This window comes from Rutidosis leptorrhynchoides, chromosome 3, assembly GCF_046630445.1.
Source record: "Rutidosis leptorrhynchoides isolate AG116_Rl617_1_P2 chromosome 3, CSIRO_AGI_Rlap_v1, whole genome shotgun sequence".
NCBI lineage: Eukaryota > Viridiplantae > Streptophyta > Magnoliopsida > Asterales > Asteraceae > Rutidosis > Rutidosis leptorrhynchoides.
In genome coordinates, this window is record NC_092335.1 from 636,522,024 (window position 1) to 636,546,092 (window position 24,069).

Here is a 24,069-nt window from a genome sequence, read left to right on the forward strand (position 1 = left end):
TCCTGAATGAAAATAAACTGTTTGATAATTATTTTGAATAACGATATAAATTAGGTAAAATTACTTTATTAACATGCTATTAAATATTCAATATAGTGTTCTGGATATGGATATGCGTTGAGGATGATATTACAGAAATGTAGGCGTTTAATGGTTAGGAGAATGTTTCAACCCATTGAGTGTTGAATTATTCAACATCATATGTTATTCAGAGGTCAGAAACAAACGCGTTAAATGCTGAATGGTTTAACATTCAACGTTGAACTATTCAATTAAGAGGTAAACAAACGCATCCTTAGTCAATAGTTAGTCAAGTGTTATTGTAGGGTGCTATTTAATGAATAAAACATATTTTAGGAAAATGTTTTAAGAATTAGAAGTTAAAATTTAAAATTAAAATTTAAAATGAAAATGAAAATGAAAATGTAAATATAAATGGTGAGGGTTTGGGTTGAGCGTGTGCAGGTTCTCCTGCAAATCGTATCCCAAAAAGATCACGAAGTATCTGTTCCCCGATTTACCCCCCTCCCTCTTTCTTTTTAACCTTACTTTTATTTTATTTTCATCACACCATAACACACACATACACACAGTCCCATCTTCCCTCTTTTGGTATAAAATAAAATCCATCCATATCTCCTTTCTTTTCTTTATTCTTTTTGTATTTCATCTTTTTAATTTACTAACAACCTTTTTTTTAATAAATAAGAAAAAGAAAGAAAAGGCAGTGTGTTTTTGGTTTTGATGGATTCATCATCATCATCAGGAAGAATGAACGAAATGAAGGAAGAAATAAAGCCTCACGTGTTGGTTGTTGATGATAGTCTGGTTGATCGTAAAATCATGGAGAAGCTTTTTATCAACTCTGCATGTAACGGTACTCTTTTCTTTTATCTACTTCTACTTACTCTCATTCCTTTTTTAATTTATTTTTATCATTTATAATTATTATTATTATTATTATTATTATTATTATTATTATTATTATTATTATTATTATTATTATTATTATTATTATTATTATTATTATTATTATTATTATTATTATTATTATTATTATTATTATTATTAGTTATAGTTAGTTATTGGTATTGGTATTATATTCTAAAATTTTATTAATGTTCAATATTTACTACTCCGTAATATTTAATCTTAGACCAAACTCCATACCTTAAGATATGGATCAGATCCTACCTATACGAAAATTAATCTTTTTTCATTACTGTAACGTTTCTTTCTGCATCTTACATATGTATTTTATAAAATGACGTGTTTAATTTGTTCTCTTCGTTTTCACATAGTAGTAACATTAACGTCTCAATTGTTTTATTTAAAATATATATATGTTTCCAAAACTTAAGAGCATCCATTATATAAGATTGACTATAATGCCAACAATAATTCTAGTTGTCCTTATTAAATGAATTATCAATATTGATATATACTGCAATAAATAGTAATTTTTCAAAATATCTATAAAAAATATATTGAAGTTGATATTTTTATTTTTATTCTAGTTTTAGCTAAGTTTGGGTTTCTAATGTCGTAAAAGGTATAGTAGTGTATTTTTTTAATTTATATTTTTATAATTTATCCTAGTTTCTGCGGAGATTTTTTCTTGTAGTGACACTATATATAGGCAGGCTATATAGTACTCCTTCCTTTCAAAATCAATTAATACTACTAGACAAAAATCATATTTGACTGTCATATATATTTTATATGTTAACTTTTTATTTATTCCTTGTTTTTTTACATGTATAAATTTAATTATTAATGTTATTTATTTATAAAAATAAATATTTAATGTTAAATAAGTAAAAAGAAATAATAATAGATGATAATAGATTTGGAAATAGGGAAGTAATAGCAAAGGTATTAAATAAGAAAAAGGAGGAACAAAAAAAGTTAGTATGGGTACAAAACCAGGCTGGAAAGGGTTAGGAAAAAATAAACAGGTCTTACCCAATCAGGAGTTAAAAAGGGGGGCCATTAAAATCTCTCAACTTTATATTTTAGGATAATATAATACTCCGTATAATAATAATAATAATATTTCTCACAAGAAAACAAGGATATTTCTTAAACTAGTCGACTGTGTATGTACAGTCTACTGCATATTCCAATGTTACTAGTATCTATCTACACACAAATACAAAACAAACACATAAATGAGAGCAAAGTTCCAAAATTCGCTATTTGAGAATTAATCGGTCGGAACTTTAAAAGGAGTAATCGAAAATTCAGAAATTAATCTGGGAATAATCGAATTTTACTTTATACATTTAAATATTAAATTTAAAAAATTATATGTGTAAATATATAAGAAAATCATAAATATAAACATAAAATTTAACGTAATTGTCTAATATTGTTCATTTTGTTCAAAAACTCTAAAGTTCCAGTTTAACTTCATATTAAAATGTTGACAAATTTTGACTTTGACCGACTTTGATTACCAAACTCGATTTTGACCCATCAATCAACATTGACCGATTAATTAATCGAATTTGAAAAATTGGAACGGATTGCTCTTAAAATTGAGTAATCGGATTATTTACAACACTGAACGAGAGTATTTTATAAATGAGGTCTTACACAGTCTATTGCATATTCCGTGATCATTTTTTATAGTCTATTTCAAAGTTCAAAATGGTTTGAAATTGATTTTCAGTAACATGGCTGGAGGTGTCTACAGTGTCAATTTAAGTGTCATTTTTTTATATTTTAATATATTTTATTATTAATAATAGTTTTCTATTAAATTAAACTTCATAAAATAAGTAAAAAAATACTTTAATAAAATTCACAAAATTAAAAAAAAATTACATTTATTCTAAATATAAACTAAATTACGTAATAAAATTCATAAAATTACATCTATTCTCGAATAGACCATAAATATTCATCCGATCGAAATATGGCGCCCGCGGCTAACGGGCACGAGTTTTATATACCCGCGACCTGCCCGTCGGGTTGTTTTTTTGCTCGTTGAAACCCGTTACCCGCCCGCGGGTAAAAAATCTTCGCCCATGCCCGTGACCCGTGGATACCATGACCCGCGGGTAATAATAATATACAACTTCGTTAAATTTCTTTTTGAAAAGTTGGATAATTTTATTAATTATGAACTATATGTACAAGATACATGTGTAAAATGACGTAAAAATCAAATTTTTTACTTTTATGTAATATTATTTTTTTAATTTTACTGCATTATAAGTAAAATCATTTTTAAATTTGATAATTGTATGTATAAACACGCAGGTAAATTAAAAAAAGTCTCATGAATTAGCGGATCGGGTTTTACCCGCGACGGGTAGTATGTACCCGCGACCTGCCCGCGACCCGTTGGTGGGTATAATTTTTTACCCGTACCCGTGCCCGCGGGTAGGATTTAATGATTTTACCCGCCCATCACGGGTCGGGTACCCGCAGTTCACGGGGTTTTCCTCGCCCATTGCCATCTTCATCGGATCGTAAGTCTTCGTGCATTTCTCTATCACGTAGCTCCCATGTTTTTCTATTACGAGCGTCATACCTTTCAATCCAAGTACGCTGTATATTTTAAACATACTCATAAACTCAATCGTTCTCAGTAAGGCTGTAACAATTGTCTCCAACAATGATGTTGTGTAATATGATACACGTATATATAAAATGCCTCATTTGATTCACCAAGTAAGTCCTCGTGGGTTGTTGTAGAATATGCCACGTGAATCTTGTCTTTGATGAAACCATCTAAAATATTCCGGTAATGGATCTGTAGAGAAGCTTAGAATATCCTTCATAATTTTTAGAATAACACACAGCCGCATCCGAAACCTTCGTTTGAAATTTTCATCATGATATTTGCAACACTTGTCATAATAATCGTCTATCAAACGATCATGTGCACCATACCGATCACGATGTATGCAATGACGTGAATTTACATTATCAGTGTTAAAAGAATCAACATCATCTAATAGGTCGAGAGTATAGTTTGTTAATTCTTCATGGAAAAAACTCAAAGAAGACGACATTGTTTATTGAATTATAAAAATAAATAAAATGATAGTTTGAATTTTGAATGGAGTAGTGAATAAAATGGTAGAATATTGAATGGAAGTGGTAAGAAAATGACTGAAAGAGTTGTATATATATATATAGTAAAGGGATCAAATGAGAACTTTTTTTGTGTGAGAACCCTGAGAACTCCAAAAATACACTGAAATTCGAGCAAAAAAGTGGCGGGCGAGCAAAAAACAAGGAATTCGAGCATAAAACAAGGTATTCGAACAAAAAAGTTGAAATTCGAACAAAAAAAGGCGGGCCAACAAAAATGTGAAATTCGAACAAAAATGGTGAAATTCAAACAATTTTGTGTTCTACATTTTTTAAATTCGAACAAAAAAATGTAGAACACAAGGAATTCGAACAAAAAAAGTGAAATTCGAACACATTTGTGTTCTACATTTTGGTAATTTGAACAAAAAAAATTTTTTTGCTCGCCCGTGTTTTTTTTTTGCTCGAATTTCAACTTTTTTTGCTCGAATTCCTTGTTTTTTGCTCGCCCGCCACTTTTTTGCTCGAATTTCAGTGTAATTTGAAGTTCCTAGAATTCTCACACTAAAAAAGTTCTCACTGAATCCTCTCCCTATATATATGTGTGTGTGTGTGTGTGTATATATATATATATATATATATATATATATATATATATATATATATATATATATATAACTAGACGTTATGCTAAAATTAAAAAAAAAAAAAGATAAAAAAACAACCATCGCCCCCATCGACTGTGATCCACCGACAGCGAAGTCGACACCGGCACGGTGTCGAATCAACCATCGATCCCGAGTCCCGGTGCCAGTTTAACCCGACGGCAAAATGGATGACGAACACCGAGAGTTTTAATAATGTTTGAACTTAAGATCTCTTCAAGGCCTTAACGACTGACCTATCTTGGAATGATTATGTATCACAACAACATTACTTAATCCTATCATGTGCGTGCGTGCGTTCGTGGGGGCAGGTGGGCGGGCAAGCGCGCGCTCACACACCTTTTTGGCTTGTTTTCTTGGACGGTGTAAAAGAATCTTGGAACTGATTATTCAAGAGGGAAGCCACGTTAAGGAATTAAGAAAGTGGGAAAGCATTCCAGGTGGTTTATAATCACATATTAGTATAATCATTGTGGTTATAGTGGTTCAAATCGGGATGACTTTAGACGTAGCCGAGGAAGAGGTCATGTTCGGGAAAAGGCGAGATCTTAATGAACGTGTCCAAGAGAACCACGTTATATGTTACTAGTGTGGTGATTGGTAACGAGTAGAATGAATAAACCGAGTAGAATGATTTTGCATGATGTCTTAGGTTCGAATCTTGTAGTGGTCAGGGAAGGGTTGAAAACAGCTATTTAGTACTCTTGCTGTGATGCGTATATCTGAGTATTAGGTTGGATTACTCGTCCTTCCGGATAACTTGAACAACAAAAAATCTTACAACTTTATTGTTGGAGATACTCGATGAATAAATACTAAAGTCTCTGTTGTGAATATGAGAGGAGATCGGTTGGACGTCGGTCGACACAAATTTGAGAGAAAATAACTCTATTACTCACAAGAATAGATTACAGTGTATATTACAAAACTCAAATAAATAAATAAAACTCTCAAACTAACACACTAGAAATTCTCACCAATCTCTAGGGATGTATTCACTCTTGGTTAGGATTACACACATCTCACACACACTAACTAGGTTGGATTACACTTTTTGTGAATGAATTATAAATTAGGCTTACACCCCTATTTATAAGAAAAGTTTGAGGAGGTGGAGTGGTGTGAATGCTAGATGGTGTGAACGCAAAATGGTGGCTAGCCGTCATTGTGTTCAACTTTGCTACTTCCATGTGTTGTCAAAGTTGGCTACTAGCTGTCATTGTTTCCAATTTGAATACTTCCATATGAGTTGTCAAAGTTAGCTAGCCGTAATTGTTTCCAACTTTGCTTCTTCAACCGGCTTCTTTGAACATCTAGAAAAATCTAGATTACGGCTGGAACTTATCAATTCTCCCCTTCCAGTCGTATACAAGAAAACACATCCCGGTTATGTCTCTACATAACTCTAGCTTCTCTTGAGTCACCACCTTTGTTAACATATCTGCAGGATTCTCCTTTGTATGGATCTTCACTAGTCTCAACAGTTGTCGATCAATTACATCGCATATCCAATGATAACGAATATCAATATGTTTTGTACGGGAATGGTACATGGAGTTTTTGCTCAAATCTAGAGCACTCTGACTGTCACAATGTACCTTGTACTCCTTTTGCTTAATTCCAAATTCTTGGAGATAACGCTTTAACCACAACATTTCTTTTCCAGCTTCTGTGGCAGCAATATATTCTGCTTCGGTTGTGGATAATGCAACACACTTCTATAGTCTTGACTGCCATGAAATAGCTCCTCCTGCAAAAGTGTAAATGAATCCTGAAGTAGATTTCCTACTATCAGGATCCCCAACCATATCAGCATCCGTATAGCCTTCCAAGATTGGATCAACTCCCCCGTAACAAAGACATATCTTCGTTGTACCTTTAAGATATTTGAGAATACATTTTACCGCATTCCAATGCTCTTTCCCAGGGTTAGAGAGAAAACGACTCACTATTCCCACTGCATGAGCAATATCGAGCCTTGTACACACCATCGCATACATCAAACTTCCAACTGCTGAAGAATATGGTACTGACGACATCTCCTCAATCTCTTCTACGGATGAGGGACAATAACTCTTTCTTAACTTAAAATGGTTGGCTAATGGAATGCTAACAGGTTTGGCATTGTCCATATTGAACCGTGCAAGTACTCGTTCAATATACTTCTCTTGAGATAGCCATAACCTTCTATTCTTCTTGTCTCGAGTTATATGCTTTCCCAAAATTTGTTGCGCCTGTCCTAAGTCTTTCATTTCAAAGACTTAGAGAAGAGCAACGAAATTTCCATCAGAAAATTTCTGGATGTAGACACACTCATCTGCTGCAGTTTTATTGTACCCTAGACTCACCATGCACGAGTCAAACTTCTTGTACCACTGCCTAGGTGCCTGCTTTAAACCGTACAAACTTTTCTTCAGCTTGCATACGAGGTTATCTCCCAAAACCTCAAAACTTTCAGGCTGCTCCATGTAAATTTCTTCTTGTAAATCTCCATGAAGAAAAGCTGTCTTTACATCCATCTGTTCAAGCTCCAATGTGACGACCCGGAAATTTCCGACCAAATTTAAACTTAATCTTTATATAGTTTCGACACGATAAGCAAAGTCTATTAAACCGAGTCTCAAGATTTTTGAACTGTTTACATGGATTCAGTTAACCTTTGACTACTCCCGACGATTCACGAACAATTGTGTGTAAATAAATATGTAAATATAAATATATATGTATATATATATATATATATATATATATATAAGTGTATATATAATATTTTGAATTAATAAAAATACACTTTAATCAATTGGAATTAAAAATGTAAAATAATATACAGAATAATTAAGTTGCTATTAAAATGAATATATATATGAAATCTATACATAAGTAATACTATATATATATATATATATATATATATATATATATATATATATATATATATATATATATATATATATATATATATATATATATATATATATATATATATATATAATTTTTAAATATTCAATATATGTTATTTCATAATATATATTATATAATTAGTAAATATGATAATTGTAATATTATTATATTAAATACAAGTTGAAAATATAGTTGTTATAGTAATATTGTTACTACTTTCATTATTACTATTAATATTAATATCAATATTAGTAGTATTAATATTATAATTATTATTGTTATAATTATAATTAAAAGGTTATGATTATCAAAATAAAGATGTTAAATATAAATATAAGAATAATTAAAACTATAATTTTAATTATTATTATTATTATTATTATTATTATTATTATTATTATTATTATTATTATTATCATTAATTATTATTAATATTATGAAAAATTAAGATTTTACTAAAGTTATGATTTAAATGAATTATTAGTCATAAATTACAAAATTATCATTTTCATTCTTGTTATTATTAAATATCATTAATATTGATATCACTCTTATTATTAGTATTATTTTTATTAATATTATTATTTTATCATTAATATTACTATTTCTATTAATATTATTAGTATTTTTATTATTAATAATAAATAATAATATTAAAAGTATTATTATTATTAAATTACTACTATTAATTATATATAAATTATAATAATCAGATTCAATTATATGAATCAGTTGCACGTCCCAATCTATTCGTATTTCTTTTATATTTTTTTTCTCCTACGCGATTCCTTCTATCGACCTCTTCTACTATAAAACAACTGAATATCTCATGTTAGTGGAAAAAAAGTCATTCAATTATCTATCATCACTATCAATTACAACAACTGGTATCGGTTTATGTCTTCTATTAAACAGAAAAAAAAAAAACAAACGGTACTCTGCTCTTGATAACTTTTTACTCAAGCTTCGAATTCGAATACAATTTCAAAATGTAATAATACAGAGTTGTTAGGAATCTTTTACTCAAACTATCCATAGAGTTTCAGCCTTCAATTTTTCAAAATGAGATCGAATTTGCAAGTCAAAGTTTTAAAATTAAAAAGTCAACTCACTGTTCTTCATAAAATTCGAGTTCTTGCTGTTGTTTCTGTTAAAATGGAAGATTCACAAAGCTTCTATTTATGATTTAAAACAAGTTTCATGTTGTAATTATAATGTGAAACAGTTTTAGATTCATAATCAAGGTTTGAGTGTTCTTGCGTATTTTTTTGAAACTGCATCTGCTTCATATTTTATTCCGTTTTAATTAATTCAAACATCCAATATAGATTGATTCTGTTTCATTTGAAAGTCCTAGAATAGGTATTGTTATGGTTGATTTGCTTTGATCGATTTTTGGAAGATTTTTTTTTTTTTTTTTTTTTTTTTTTTTTTTTTTGGGTAAAGAGTTCTACCCGGTAAATATTATTTATAAAAATAATAAAAAATACCATTAAGAACAACGATCGAAAGCACACCTTACGGCCTCACAGACAACCACAAAAACAAGCTAGACCTACAAACAAAAGGACTAGCAAACCAAGTACACATACCTACCCAAACAAACAACTACAACCAGCCCGTTTTCATGCCAAACGTAGTCGCAGTATTGGCTACATTTTTCCCTATCATAAATTCGGAAGTTTCATCTTTATCAGATTCAACATCGCTTGGTTCATCAATTAGGTTATATATATCATTATTTAGGGCTCCAAACGAGTTTTGAATCTTTACTTGAGAGCTCTTACTTGTCCCAACTCCCGAATCTTTTTTATCCACTGGAGCAACCTTCGGCAATCCATTATTAGTATTACTTTGGGCAACACTCTTCTTGCACCTATAAACCAATTTTTGCTTTGGCTTTCCCACACCAAAACCAATCTTTTCTTTGTTTTTAACCTTGCTCGCCCCATTAGAAACTTTTTTGCCAACTGTTTCAAAACAATTTTCCTCCTTAGACTGATTTTCTACAGTCATATTTACAACTTTTGGACACTGAGAATCAGTGTGTCCAAAGATAGCACAACACGCACATCGAGGGGGCTTCCATTCATATTCTACCTTTAAAGTACATACAGATTTACTCTTACCATTGATACTAGGAATCGCCATTTTGATGTTCTCTTTTAGCTCCCTATCTGACGAAACATCAATCAATGCTCTAGCAAAATTAGGCCTCCCCCACGACTCTAGGCACATTGTACTCGTGTATGAATCCAACATCAAAGGATAACCAATATTTGAAGCTATGACACTCAACCCTATCTCAGTAAATCCTGCAACCGGGACATCATGTATCTTCACCCAAATCGGGACACGGGTTAAATCCTCCTTTGTTAATGGAACATCAGGAGACCATGTGTTAAGAATTATAGGAGCTGAACGAATAATCCACGGGCCCGATTCTAGCACTCCTTGCAATCCTGTTTCCGAAGCAAACTTAAAGAAGAAGAAACCCTTAGAGTTCATCATTATTTTTTTCAAGCCGAATTTCTTCCATACGTTTGTAACATAATTTTTAACAACTGGATATGCCACTCGTTTGCCTAGAAAATAACCATAAAGAGTATTACTGTACCGTTCATTCACTTCCAGAATAGATGCTAATGGCAACTCTACATCTATACCATCATCCAAATCATCTGAAGGCTCAATGAACCTGAAGTTCACTGTCTTTTTGTGTGGACTTGATCCCCCCGCCGCCTGAAAATACGAAACAGAAGGCATAGGAATTTTTTCACCCCCATACTTAGCCTCTGTCGAACTAGTAAAAACCGGCTGTTTTTCTTGTTCAAGAGAATCAAGATCCACAACTTTCTTTTTTGGTGAATCAATATCACCAACTCTCTTTCACATTCCTTTTCATGAGAACCATACAAATTAGAATTAACAGGAGAGTTACCTCTAAGGTTAGACCCTAGCACTGGGAAATCATTGTCAAACTTATTCTTCGCCTTGATCTTGACTTCGACCTCTTCATCAGAAGAGTATGAATCTGTTTTAGCACTTACTTGATCCTCGGCCATACCAACAGCATGAATATTAATATTAGGTCCCACACCCTCCACCGTTGTTACATTAACAGACATAGCAGATGGAGAAGAATGATTACCTGCTGCATCAGTAGTCAACGATTAGTTTGTAAAACTCTAGATTTAGACTTCGATGCTACCAGATCAGAAGCATCCACCGTACAATCAACACTCTTCTCCTCAGAGTTGCGCTTAGATGATGCGTCATCAGTCACCTCAATCCTTTCTTCGCCTCCAATAGTTAGACTGCGCAACACCTTAGCAACTGATTGCGAGCCTTTCTTATTGTTATTACCTCCCGAGCTCTTGCCCATGATCAATTAAAAGGTCCAAGCCACCGGCTAGATGCCGGTGGATAAAGGAAGAAATATAACGAGGGCTACAAACCCAGAAACAATTTCGATCTGAGGTAGGCGGCGTGAGAGATTAGGGTTTTTGATTAACAGGAAGATGAAAAAGAAAAGAGCAGTGGATTAGTGTGAGAGAGAGAGAGAGAGAGAAAGTTTTTGAGGCGAATACTCTTTTGATCTGTGGAAGATGAAAAAGGAAACAGCAAGTATACGGGTTATATAAATTTAGAATAGGAATTATAACAGAAAAACTGAAGCAGAGGTGTGGTGTTGGGTGTTTTTGGGTTAATGAGAGGTCTCGGGTTCGAGCCCCGTTCGTGGCAATTTTTTAAAAAAAGACTTATCTTCAAAGGTTGATCTCCATCATCATCATCATTATCATGATGCCCCGTACAAAACCATCGTGTACGAATCATCAACAACAGGATCATTACAAGGTTAAGTACTATATGCTGTAATAAAAGAAGTTGCATTCACGATAAAAAAGGTGACGTCATAACCGACATCAAATGTTTTACACCAACAGTATGCTTCTACGAATAGCAAGCATGAATAAATGTATGTGACCCTTAGGTCGTTACACAACATAGTTCAAAAGTATTAAAGTTTGAATGCAAGATAAACAGTTCATGCGGTGATAACACTAGAGCAGCGGGTGTCTACGGCAAGACTAGCACGACAGCGGAAGCAAATAACCTTAAGCACCTGAGAAAAACATGCTTAAAAACGTCAACACAAAGGTTGGTGAGCTATAGTTTAAGTGTAACAGTATGTAAGGTAGGCCACGAGATTTCAGTGCTACAAAGAGCGTTTCAAAACAGTATGATAAAGTATATGTTAACCGTGGGCACTTGGTAACTAACTTAACGTTTATACCCCCTGAAAGTACACTTGGCAAGTGCGTATGTTTACGAAGTATTAAACACTCGTTAAATGCTAGCGCTACTAGCCCGAGTGGGGATGTCAAACCCTATAGATCCATATCTAAGATTCGCGTTCACGGTTCAAAAACCAATGATTAAACGTTACCGAGCTAAAGGGAATGTTTATGCCGTTGTATAACCCACACATATATAAGTTTAAGTACTCGTGCCTAGTATGTAAAACATAAAATCCGCATGTATTCTCAGTTCCCAAAATAAGTTAAAGTAAAAAGGGAATGCTATAACTCACAATGATAAAGTAGCGGTAAAGTATGACTCGGAAAGTAAGCAAGTAATGAAGGTTGTCCAAACGGGTCCTCAACCTAAGTCAAATAGTACTAAGTCAGTAAATCGTCCGAATAGGTTTAAAAGTATGTAAATAAGGTCTTAAAGGTCATCATCATTCATCATCAAACAAAAGGTGTAAAGTAGGTTTCGTTTATGAAAGTAGTTTAAAACAAAGGCTGAGTTCGGTCAGTCACCACGGCCTCTACACTTACTGAAATAAGGTGAGACCAGTGGCCATGGCTCCGTCTATGAGTCCTTTAAGTGTGGTAAAATTTACAGAAGCAAACTCGTCTTCGTTTGACCGTGGTGACGGTCTAAGTACGAGTAGGTCAGAATTTTCAGCACAACGTTAAATGGACATAGTGACGATCGGAGGGCCATAAATCCTAAACCGTAACTCGGATTAAGACGAGTCCTATATGAAAAGTTATCTACTCGAAAAGATCTATCTGAAAATCAAGGTTACAGTAGCCCAGGTGTACTGGTCTGTTACAGAACCCAGAAAAAAGTAGGCAGAAGACAGAAAACAGAAAAATAGTGGGTTCCGGTGGTCTTGGTGCTCGATGCTTATCACGGTTCTCATCCTTGATGCATATAGCTTCAAGTGTACAACTCGTTAATGTGTTTGCATCATTTTCACCAAGGTTTGACCATCATAACCCAAGTGTAAGTCTAAGACATGAAGCACAACTCACTTAAGTGTTGTAAGTGTTTTGATGAACCAAAGTTACATCAAAATCTTAGATTCAACACATACATGAAATGTAAAAGTAATATTAAGCAAGTTTGACTTATCAAGACACTAGTGTAATGTAACGACCCGACCAAAACCGTTATTGACGGCGTCGTTAACTTAGGTCCCGTTGCGTGGTCGTAGTCCCTATATGAGACTCGTTTGACCAAAATTATGTCGCGTTCATTTGAAAGGTACAAAGTTTAGTTTAACAAACGGATCGACAATAAGTTTAAGTTTACAAAGTTATAAAGTATGAATGAAATAACTTGCGACAAAATTAGTTTGAAACCACAGTTGCTATAAATAGCGTAAGTAAGTAGACAAAAGTTTGAATCCAAAAATGCTATCCCTAGCGTATGCATGCATGGTAGACTCCAATCAAGTAATCAAAGAGTGCGGAAGCATGTATCAAGTAGCCGAGTATGAACCTGAGAAACATATAGAAAACTGTCAACGAAAAACGTTGGTGAAATCATAGATGTATTTGTAAACGTTGTTTTTGAACCACAAGATTTAGTATTCCCATAGTTGATTATCAAAATCGTTTGCATTCCAAAAGTATTGTTCGCGAGCACCCAATTATCAAGACTTAACGTTTCCTTCCATAGAACCCCATCACAATAGTGTTAGAACATACACTGTTTCTCGAAAATATATTTCATCCGTAGACGGTAGCGAACCGTCCGTAATGAGGGTTTGTCAAACCCGTATGGCCACACAATATAAGTTCTCGCTTACACCCTGCAAGTGTAACTAATGATAATCGAATTGAGGATTTTTGTTCTAACTCGCTGTGGAATGTTTGTTTTCCTTGTACTTGTGTTCAAAGTATAAAAGTAAGTAGTACAAAATGTAACAAAGTATATGTTTCTCAGCCCACAATTTAAAAGTATAAAAAGTTGTTGAAAAGGTGGGACTATGATCTCACCTCGAGTGCACGAGTATAAAGGTACTTCACAAAGTAAACGTGTGCATGAAAGTTGCTTAGCCTTGACCTAAACAATTAAGTTATATCAATTAACCGTTACGACACAAGGTCGGGCGAAATGTGTTCAATTAGTCCTATGGCTCGTTACGACTCGATTAATATAGCATGTGAATCAATTAGTCATGTTTCGTGCACGATACAAGTAACTAAGCATGTTAGAACGATCGTATAATTGTTTGGTTAAGTTTGACTAAAAGTCAAACTTGGTCAAAGTCAAGGTCAACGGGGTCGGGTCGGGTATCCGACAATTTTCCCATGATGAGAAATCATTTATGAGCAGAATGACCAAGTTTCATGTTAATCGGAGTTACGGTTAAGCGGGAAACATTTTGTGAAAGGAAAAATAAAAACAAAAATGAGCTGGGCATATGCGCGGCGCGCACTGGGTTGCGCGGCGCGCACCCAAGTGCAATTTCTGGTCAGAACTCAACCAAGAAGGCAAACATCTGGGATCTCTGATTCTGCGCGGCGCGCGGGTAAATGCGCGGCGCGCAATACCTGGGAATCATGCAGTTTGCAGAAAAATGGTCCAAGTCACGAACCAAAATACAAACAATCACATTTTATGATCCGCAAACAATTAGAACATGTATCTTATATCATCGGAAAGGTATTTTTACAAGGAATACAACTAAACACAATTCATCAATCACAAACATCATTTACAATAGCCGAAATCTCATCAAGTGATCAATAAAAGTCCATTTTCAAAGTTTCAAGTTCGTAAAACGTATTTTATGATTCGGGAATCCAATTTACACATACGATATGCCGTTCCGAAGGTAATTAAGCATACAATGTGTCTAAACACTTACTAACAACATTAACAAGCATTCAACGCAACAAAAGTTCATTTCAAAGTCTATCAAACCCTAACCAAAATTCACAAAAATCAATAATCATGTGTTTGAAGTTTTCTTAATCAACCTACGCATCAAAACGAAGCTAGTGATACTAGTAACACAATTAAAACATGAACTTTAACAATCAAACAACATTTAATCTTCCAAAATGCAAGATTAAGCAAACCCATTTCAAATGTTCAAACTAGTTACTCAAAACAACAAATCGAGCAAGTAAATCATATATTCATGCTAGACACGAGCCATAGACACTAACTAACACCATTTCAAATCAAAAACACGAATTTAGAGAAATCCAGAGTGTTAGAAATGTTACCCAAACGAGATGAAGTTGGTATCAAATTGTAGAGGATGAAGAGAGGATTCCAAATATGTAATTTGTTTTGTTGTAAGCCTCCTAGATCGAATTTAGATGATGAATGATTGAATTGGGTGTTTGTGTGTGTGTTCTTGCTAGAGAGAAAGAGAGAGAGAGATGGAGGTGATTGAATGGTGGTGATTGGGGTGGACTAGTTGACCTAGTCAACTAGTTTGCCCCGTGTCAATTTTAGTCCCTCGAGTTTAGAAGCGGGTGCGGGATTTTACCGAACGGATATTTTGAAAAACGCTCGAGTAAACGAGTGATGTCAAAATTAAATAGCGGGAATATAATGAACGTTACTCACGGAAACTATTAATTTAAATACGAAAGATTATGTTTTAAAAAAAAAAAAAGACGGTGTTAAAATTAAATTTAACGGAAAAACGCGGGATGTTACATTATCCACGCCTCAAAAGAAATTTCGTCCCGAAATTTAGTTGGAAGTAGTAGTCGTTGAATCTTCCTCGAGATCTTGTGTTGCCAATTCTACGAGTGAGGGAGAAGTACGTCCTAGGGTATTTCAACGAATTTTGACGGTCAGGATCATATGTTGTTTTAAGGTTTGGCTTCACGATTTATGGTTTCAACCGGTCCTCCTAGGAAGTGAAGTTTATCGTCGATAGTAAGCTCATCAAAGAAGATAACAAGTTCTTGTTTCGCAAAACACGTCTTTAAGTTGATTCATCGAATGTAGGATAAACGGAGACTCAAAATGAGTCGGAAAATCTAAACGGCTAGCAACGGGTCCAAAACACCCCAAGAATTTAAAGGATCGAAATATAGCGGATTTAGCTTCCTACGTTTCCCGAAACGGATTGCACCCTTCCAAGGTGCGACTCTTAACGTGACGCGGTTTCCCACGTGGAATTTGAAATGTTTACGTCTAACATCGGCGTAGCTCTTGGTGATTACGAGTCGCGTAGGGTTTTACCTGAATATGAATAAATTTTCTCGGTTGCTCATAAATAACCTCGGCCCCGGTGAATTGATCATCGTTTACTTGGTTCGACAAAGGAGAATGACGTTTCCGATCACATGTGGTTTCAAAAGGAGTGACGTTAAAACTCGAATGAAAATCATTGTAGTACGAGGATTCGGTTAAAGGAAAATACTTTTCTCTAGTAAATTTGAAGTTAGTAATACAACTCGTATTATGGATTCTAAGGTTTAAATCGTATGTTTGTTCGGTCCGTCGGGTTGCGGATGGTACGCGGTACTCATGTCTAAACGTGGTCCCGAGGCTTTTTGTGAGGCACTCCGAAGTCTAGAAATGAAACGAGGATCTCGGTCCGAAACGGAGTACATTCCGTAAGGTATATTTGAACAAATCCGTTAGGACTCGAAAACGTTAGTTAGAACAAGTTTCTCAAGAAATTTGCGTTGCGGAAGATTTATCGGTTTCCAAAAACGTTCGTCGGGACTATTCACCCTCGAGGCGAATACTAGCATAACGTGAAGAGTCTCTCTCCATTGAGAATTTAAAATAAAAGATTTCCTGAACCGAAATTACGAGTGTAAGGCGAGAGAAGTTTCCGCCCCGATGTGAGCATAACGAGTAAATTGTAGTTAGTCAATAAGACTGCGCGAGGACGAGCTAGTATACCCGTGCGACATACGGTTGAAGTCGAATGGAATCGGTAATTCATTCGGAAGCATAAGTATAATTTGACAATAATTGAAGGTGTGTCCCCGGTATGGTTGTTATAAATATTCTCGGAGTTTTCGGATGTCCAAACCTGAAAAGGTGAAGTCATGTACATGGCACATGGTGGTGTTTAGGTTGATCGAGTCTAACCACCATCACGCGTCACTAGAACTTTGGTATGTCTTACCGTAATATAACCACGTTGATCGAGTGTCGTTATATTACGCTAACTCATACCTCCATTCCCACATCACTCCATAGTTTCAAGTTCGTGTCATCGCGAAAATCTAAAATGAACAAAATGTAACGACGTCTCTAACGTGACTCGTATCGAATCGAAAGAATTAGTGCAACTATAAAGAAGCGTTCCCCGTGGGAAGTGTATAAATGATTGTTCACGTCAATGTGGTTCGAGTCAGACAATATTGTATCTAGGTATGAAAAGAGTAACGAGTCATGATAACAAGTAATACGCAACCGTAGCGATAAATGGTGATGACGATACTCATCTAGAGTAGTGACAGTGACTTTACAATATTCATGGATAGTAAGATGAGACGGGGGGAATAACAACCAAGGAGTCAGAGTTCCCGAACTAAAGTGGCAGGATACGAGTTCGTATAATGAAGGTTGGGTACCATTAAAAAGTTTTCCTAAGAATGATTCAAGTATAATGCACAAGTAGTCAAGTAAGTGCTATCTATAGCAGATGTATGTCAGAATGCAAATGCTAACTATCCGGTTGTAGTCTAGACTCACTAATGCGTCCTAACGACTCTGTTAGACACACTAATGCACGTCCTAGTTCCCTACAACCAACGCTCTGATACCACTTGTAACGACCCGACCAAAACCGTTATTGACGGCGTCGTTAACTTAGGTCCCGTTGCGTGGTCGTAGTCCCTATATGAGACTCGTTTGACCAAAATTATGTCGCGTTCATTTGAAAGGTACAAAGTTTAGTTTAACAAACGGATCGACAATAAGTTTAAGTTTACAAAGTTATAAAGTATGAATGAAATAACTTGCGACAAAATTAGTTTGAAACCACAGTTGCTATAAATAGCGTAAGTAAGTAGACAAAAGTTTGAATCCAAAAATGCTATCCCTAGCGTATGCATGCATGGTAGACTCCAATCAAGTAATCAAAGAGTGCGGAAGCATGTATCAAGTAGCCGAGTATGAACCTGAGAAACATATAGAAAACTGTCAACGAAAAACGTTGGTGAAATCATAGATGTATTTGTAAACGTTGTTTTTGAACCACAAGATTTAGTATTCCCATAGTTGATTATCAAAACGTTTGCATTCCAAAAGTATTGTTCGCGAGCACCCAATTATCAAGACTTAACGTTTCCTCCCATAGAACCCCATCGCAATAGTGTTAGAACATACACTGTTTCTCGAAAATATATTTCATCCGTAGACGGTAGCGAACCGTCCGTAATGAGGGTTTGTCAAACCCGTATGGCCACACAATATAAGTTCTCGCTTACACCCTGCAAGTGTAACTAATGATAATCGAATTGAGGATTTTTGTTCTAACTCGCTGTGGAATGTTTGTTTTCCTTGTACTTGTGTTCAAAGTATAAAAGTAAGTAGTACAAAATGTAACAAAGTATATGTTTCTCAGCCCACAATTTAAAAGTATAAAAAGTTGTTGAAAAGGTGGGACTATGATCTCACCTCGAGTGCACGAGTATAAAGGTACTTCACAAAGTAAACGTGTGCATGAAAGTTGCTTAGCCTTGACCTAAACAATTAAGTTATATCAATTAACCGTTACGACACAAGGTCGGGCGAAATGTGTTCAATTAGTCCTATGGCTCGTTACGACTCGATTAATATAGCATGTGAATCAATTAGTCATGTTTCGTGCACGATACAAGTAACTAAGCATGTTAGAACGATCGTATAATTGTTTGGTTAAGTTTGACTAAAAGTCAAACTTGGTCAAAGTCAAGGTCAACGGGGTCGGGTCGGGTATCCGACAATTTTCCCATGATGAGAAATCATTTATGAGCAGAATGACCAAGTTTCATGTTAATCGGAGTTACGGTTAAGCGGGAAACATTTTGTGAAAGGAAAAATAAAAACAAAAATGAGCTGGGCATATGCGCGGCGCGCACTGGGTTGCGCGGCGCGCACCCAAGTGCAATTTCTGGTCAGAACTAACCAAGAAGGCAAACATCTGGGATCTCTGATTCTGCGCGGCGCGCGGGTAAATGCGCGGCGCGCAATACCTGGGAATCATGCAGTTTGCAGAAAAATGGTCCAAGTCACGAACCAAAATACAAACAATCACATTTTATGATCCGCAAACAATTAGAACATGTATCTTATATCATCGGAAAGGTATTTTTACAAGGAATACAACTAAACACAATTCATCAATCACAAACATCATTTACAATAGCCGAAATCTCATCAAGTGATCAATAAAAGTCCATTTTCAAAGTTTCAAGTTCGTAAAACGTATTTTATGATTCGGGAATCCAATTTACACATACGATATGCCGTTCCGAAGGTAATTAAGCATACAATGTGTCTAAACACTTACTAACAACATTAACAAGCATTCAACACAACAAAAGTTCATTTCAAAGTCTATCAAACCCTAACCAAAATTCACAAAAATCAATAATCATGTGTTTGAAGTTTTCTTAATCAACCTACGCATCAAAACGAAGCTAGTGATACTAGTAACACAATTAAAACATGAACTTTAACAATCAAACAACATTTAATCTTCCAAAATGCAAGATTAAGCAAACCCATTTCAAATGTTCAAACTAGTTACTCAAAACAACAAATCGAGCAAGTAAATCATATATTCATGCTAGACACGAGCCATAGACACTAACTAACACCATTTCAAATCAAAAACACGAATTTAGAGAAATCTAGAGTGTTAGAAATGTTACCCAAACGAGATGAAGTTGGTATCAAATTGTAGAGGATGAAGAGAGGATTCCAAATATGTAATTTGTTTTGTTGTAAGCCTCCTAGATCGAATTTAGATGATGAATGATTGAATTGGGTGTTTGTGTGTGTGTTCTTGCTAGAGAGAAAGAGAGAGAGAGATGGAGGTGATTGAATGGTGGTGATTGGGGTGGACTAGTTGACCTAGTCAACTAGTTTGCCCCGTGTCAATTTTAGTCCCTCGAGTTTAGAAGCGGGTGCGGGATTTTACCGAACGGATATTTTGAAAAACGCTCGAGTAAACGAGTGATGTCAAAATTAAATAGCGGGAATATAATGAACGTTACTCACGGAAACTATTAATTTAAATACGAAAGATTATGTTTTTTAAAAAAAAAAAGACGGTGTTAAAATTAAATTTAACGGAAAAACGCGGGATGTTACATGTAAGTCTAAGATGTATATCACAACTCACTTAAGAGTTGTATGAAGTTTGATGAACCAAAGTTGCATCAAAGTCTTAGATTTAACACCTACATGAGTTATAAAAGTAATATTAAGTTATGAACTTGAAAGTAGACTTATGTAAACAAGATCTTAAGTTGTAGAACATAGTTCTTAGTTAGATCTTGAAGATCTTAGACCCAAAAGTCTAGATCAAACATAAGTGTACAAAGTTATAATTAAACAGTTTCATTTACATGTTCTTGAACTAGTAAAGTTAACTTTTAGTTCAAGAGAAATGAGATCAAAGTTAACTAGTAACATTTGACCAATAACAACCAACAAACAAGAAATTAAAGTGCATAAAATGAAGACATAAACTAAGTAAACAAGTAACTAGTTCATTGTTGTTCATACTTTAAAGATTCAAACCAAAGTTTGATCTTTAAGAAAGTAAACTTTAAAGTTTACTAACATGAATTACAAGTATGAGTTTAACAACTATGAACTTACAATCTTTTGATACATTAAGTGTAGAACATAAAGTAGTAAGTTTATGTTCTTGAGTGTTCTTGTAAAAACAAGATAAAAGAAGAATGAAACTAGTAAGTTTGATTCTTGAAACTAGTAAGTAAATAATAAATAACAACTAGTAAGTAAGTAATAACAACAACAAACAACAAAACAATAATCAAAGAACAAGAGATGATGATGATATGTGTGTTCTTGGGTTCGGTTTTTAGGGAGAAAAAAAAGAGAAAGAAGTCTTGTAACTTACAAAGTTTAGAGAGAAAAGAGAGAAAAGTTGAAAGCTAGTAAGTGTGTGTTTTGAAAATGAGAGAATACAAGTGTATGTAGTAATGAAATTTGAAACAAAAACTCCCCTCAATACTAGTGAGCCGACGGTTGGGAAGAGGAAAGGGAGGAGGAGAAGAACCACTAGTCCATGCATGGTAAAGTCTTACAAAGTTGGTTAATGGAGGTATGTGCATGGGGATTATATGTTAACTAGATTCCAAGGTGACTTAACTAACTAGTTACACTTACAAGTAATACTTACATGTCTTAGTAGGCTAGTTAAGTCCATATAAGAAGTAGGGTGGGCTAATCAAGTCCATTAAAGTGAGCCCAAGTCCAATTAAGTGATAATTCAAGTAAAAGTCCACTAACACTAGTAAAGGCCCAAGTAATTAACTAATAACTTTAGTTAAATAAAATGATTAATAAAACTTAATCATGAATGTAAATAATACTTGAAAATATTATTCGTGTAAGTTTCGCGTGTCACGAAGACGTTTCGGGCAATTAAAGTCAAGTACGGGCAATCATGGCAACATGTAAATGTAATAACATACATTCGTTTAATCACACATATTAATAATAATAATTATTAATAAATAAACGTTGGAAAATCCAGGGTCGTTACATTACCCACCTGTTAAAGAAAATTTCGTCCCGAAATTTTAAGCTGAGGTAGATGGAGGAGTCGGGAAAAGGTGAGGATACTTCCGCATCATTTGATCCTCTCGCTCCCAGGTAAACTCAGGTCCTCGTTTGGCATTCCATCGTACTCGGACGATCGGAATCTTGTTGCGTTTCAAAGTTTTGATCGCACGATCCATAATTTCAACAGGTTCTTCCACAAAGTGAAGTTTGTCGTCAATCGTAAGTTCTTCAAGTGGTATGATAAGTTCAGGTGCAGCAAGGCACTTCTTCAAGTTTGACACGTGGAAGGTAGGATGAACTGAGCTCAATTATGCTGGTAGATCCAAACGGTAAGCAACGGGTCCAACACGTTCCAAGATTTCAAAAGGACCAATGTATCGTGGGTTTAACTTTCCACGTTTTCCAAAGCGAATCACACCTTTCCAAGGTGCAACCTTCAACATTACACGATCACCAACGTTGAATTCAAAGTCTTTACGTTTAAGATCAGCATAGCTCTTTTGGCGATCACGGGCAGTCTTAAGTCTAGCTTGAATCTGAGCAATCTTCTCCGTTGTCTCATGGACTACCTCGGGTCCGGTGATTTGCTTTTCGCCTACTTCGGCCCAACAAATAGGAGATCGGCACTTGCGACCATACAATGCTTCAAAAGGTGCGGCATTAATGCTTGAGTGATAACTGTTGTTGTACGAGAATTTGGCTAATGGCAAATGTCTTTCCCAGGCCTTTCCAAAATCAATGACACATGCACGCAACATGTCCTCCAAGGTCTGAATCGTTCGTTCACTTTGCCCATCAGTCTGAGGGTGATAAGCAGTACTCATGTCAAGACGAGTTCCCATGGCTTCTTGCAAAGAACGCCAAAATCTAGAAGCAAAACGGGGATCGCGATCCGAGATGATCGATAAAGGTACACCATGACGAGATACAACCTCCTTGATATATAATTGAGCAAGTCTCTCCATTGTATCCGTTTCCTTCATCGCTAGAAAGTGTGCAGATTTGGTAAGGCGGTCAACAATAACCCAAATAGTATCGTATCCGCCCACCGTCTTTGGTAGCTTGGTGATGAAATCCATTGTGATCCTTTCCCACTTTCATTGTGGGATTTCTGTTGAAGTAACCCAGAAGGTCTCTGATGCTCGGCTTTAACCTTCGAGCAAATCAAACACTTCGCAACATAAGTTGCAACGTCTTTCTTAAGATTCGGCCACCAATACTGTTCTTTAAGGTCGTGGTACATCTTGCCCGCTCCAGGATGAATTGAGTATCTCGATTTGTGTGCTTCATCAAGTATAAGGTTCCGTAGATCTCCATAATAAGGTACCCAAATTCTTCCGGCATAACATCGGAGTCCAGACTCCCTAACCTCGAATCGAGAGACAAGAATGTTCAAATGTTCGTGAGATATATTCTCCTCCTTGAGAGCCTCATCTTGGGCTACTCTGATCTGGCTGTTGAGGTTCGAATGAATGGTGATGTTCAGAGCCCTAACACGAAGAGGTGCCGTCCTCTCCTTTCGGCTCAAAGCGTCAGCTACAACATTGGCCTTGCCAGGATGATAACGGAGTTCACAATCGTAGTCGTTGAGCGTCTCGATCCATCGACGCTGTCTCATATTCAGTTGCTTCTGATCGAAGATGTGCTGGAGACTCTTGTGATCGGTGAAGATAGTACTCTTAGTTCCATACAAATAGTGTCTCCACAATTTGAGTGCAAAGACAACGGCTCCAAGTTCAAGATCGTGAGTAGTGTAGTTCCGCTCGTGAATCTTCAATTGGCGGGAGGCGTAAGCAATAACTTTTGATCGTTGCATCAGTACAAAAGAAGTTGCTCTGATACCAAATGTGATGCCCCGTACAAAACCATCGTGTACGAATCATCAACAACAGGATCATTACAAGGTTAAATACTATATGCTGTAATAAAAGAAGTTGCATCAGCACACAACCAAAACCACTTTTCGAAGCATCGCAATAAACAACAAAGTCTTCACTGCCCTCAGGAAGTGATAGGATAGGTGCGGTGGTTAACTTCTTCTTCAAAGTTTGAAATGCTGATTCGTGTGCGGGTTCCCAAATGAACTTCTTGCCCTTGTGAGTCAGTGCGGTCAAAGGACGCGCAATCAGAGAAAATCCTTCAATGAACCTTCGGTAGTAACCGGCGAGACCTAGGAATTGGCGAATATGTGTCGGAGTAGTGGGGGTCTCCCACTTGCTGATAGCTTCAATCTTGGCGGGATCAACTTTGATACCCTGGTCGCTCACAACATGACCCAGAAACTGTACTTCCTTCAACCAAAATTCACACTTGGAGAATTTGGCGTAAAGTTGCTCTTGTCTCAGGAGTTCAAGTACTAGTCGGAGGTGTTGCTCATGCTCTTCTTCGCTCTTAGAGTAGATGAGGATATCATCTATGA

The 24,069-nt window shown here is 35.5% G+C and overlaps 1 protein-coding gene across 2 annotated transcripts in view; it reads left to right on the forward strand.

The window, feature by feature from the left end:
- Positions 1-492: 492 nt before the first annotated feature.
- LOC139899082 (two-component response regulator ARR17-like) overlaps positions 493-24,069 on the forward strand; it is a 43,711-nt gene continuing 20,134 nt past the window's right edge. The window contains exon 1 of one of the 2 annotated variants that reach the window (XM_071881899.1): positions 493-877. In XM_071881899.1, coding sequence (XP_071738000.1) covers positions 745-877 — 133 coding nt within the window. In that variant the 5' untranslated portion in view covers positions 493-744. The remainder of the gene's footprint in view (positions 878-24,069) is intronic. The other variant, XM_071881900.1, reaches the window with a different exon arrangement.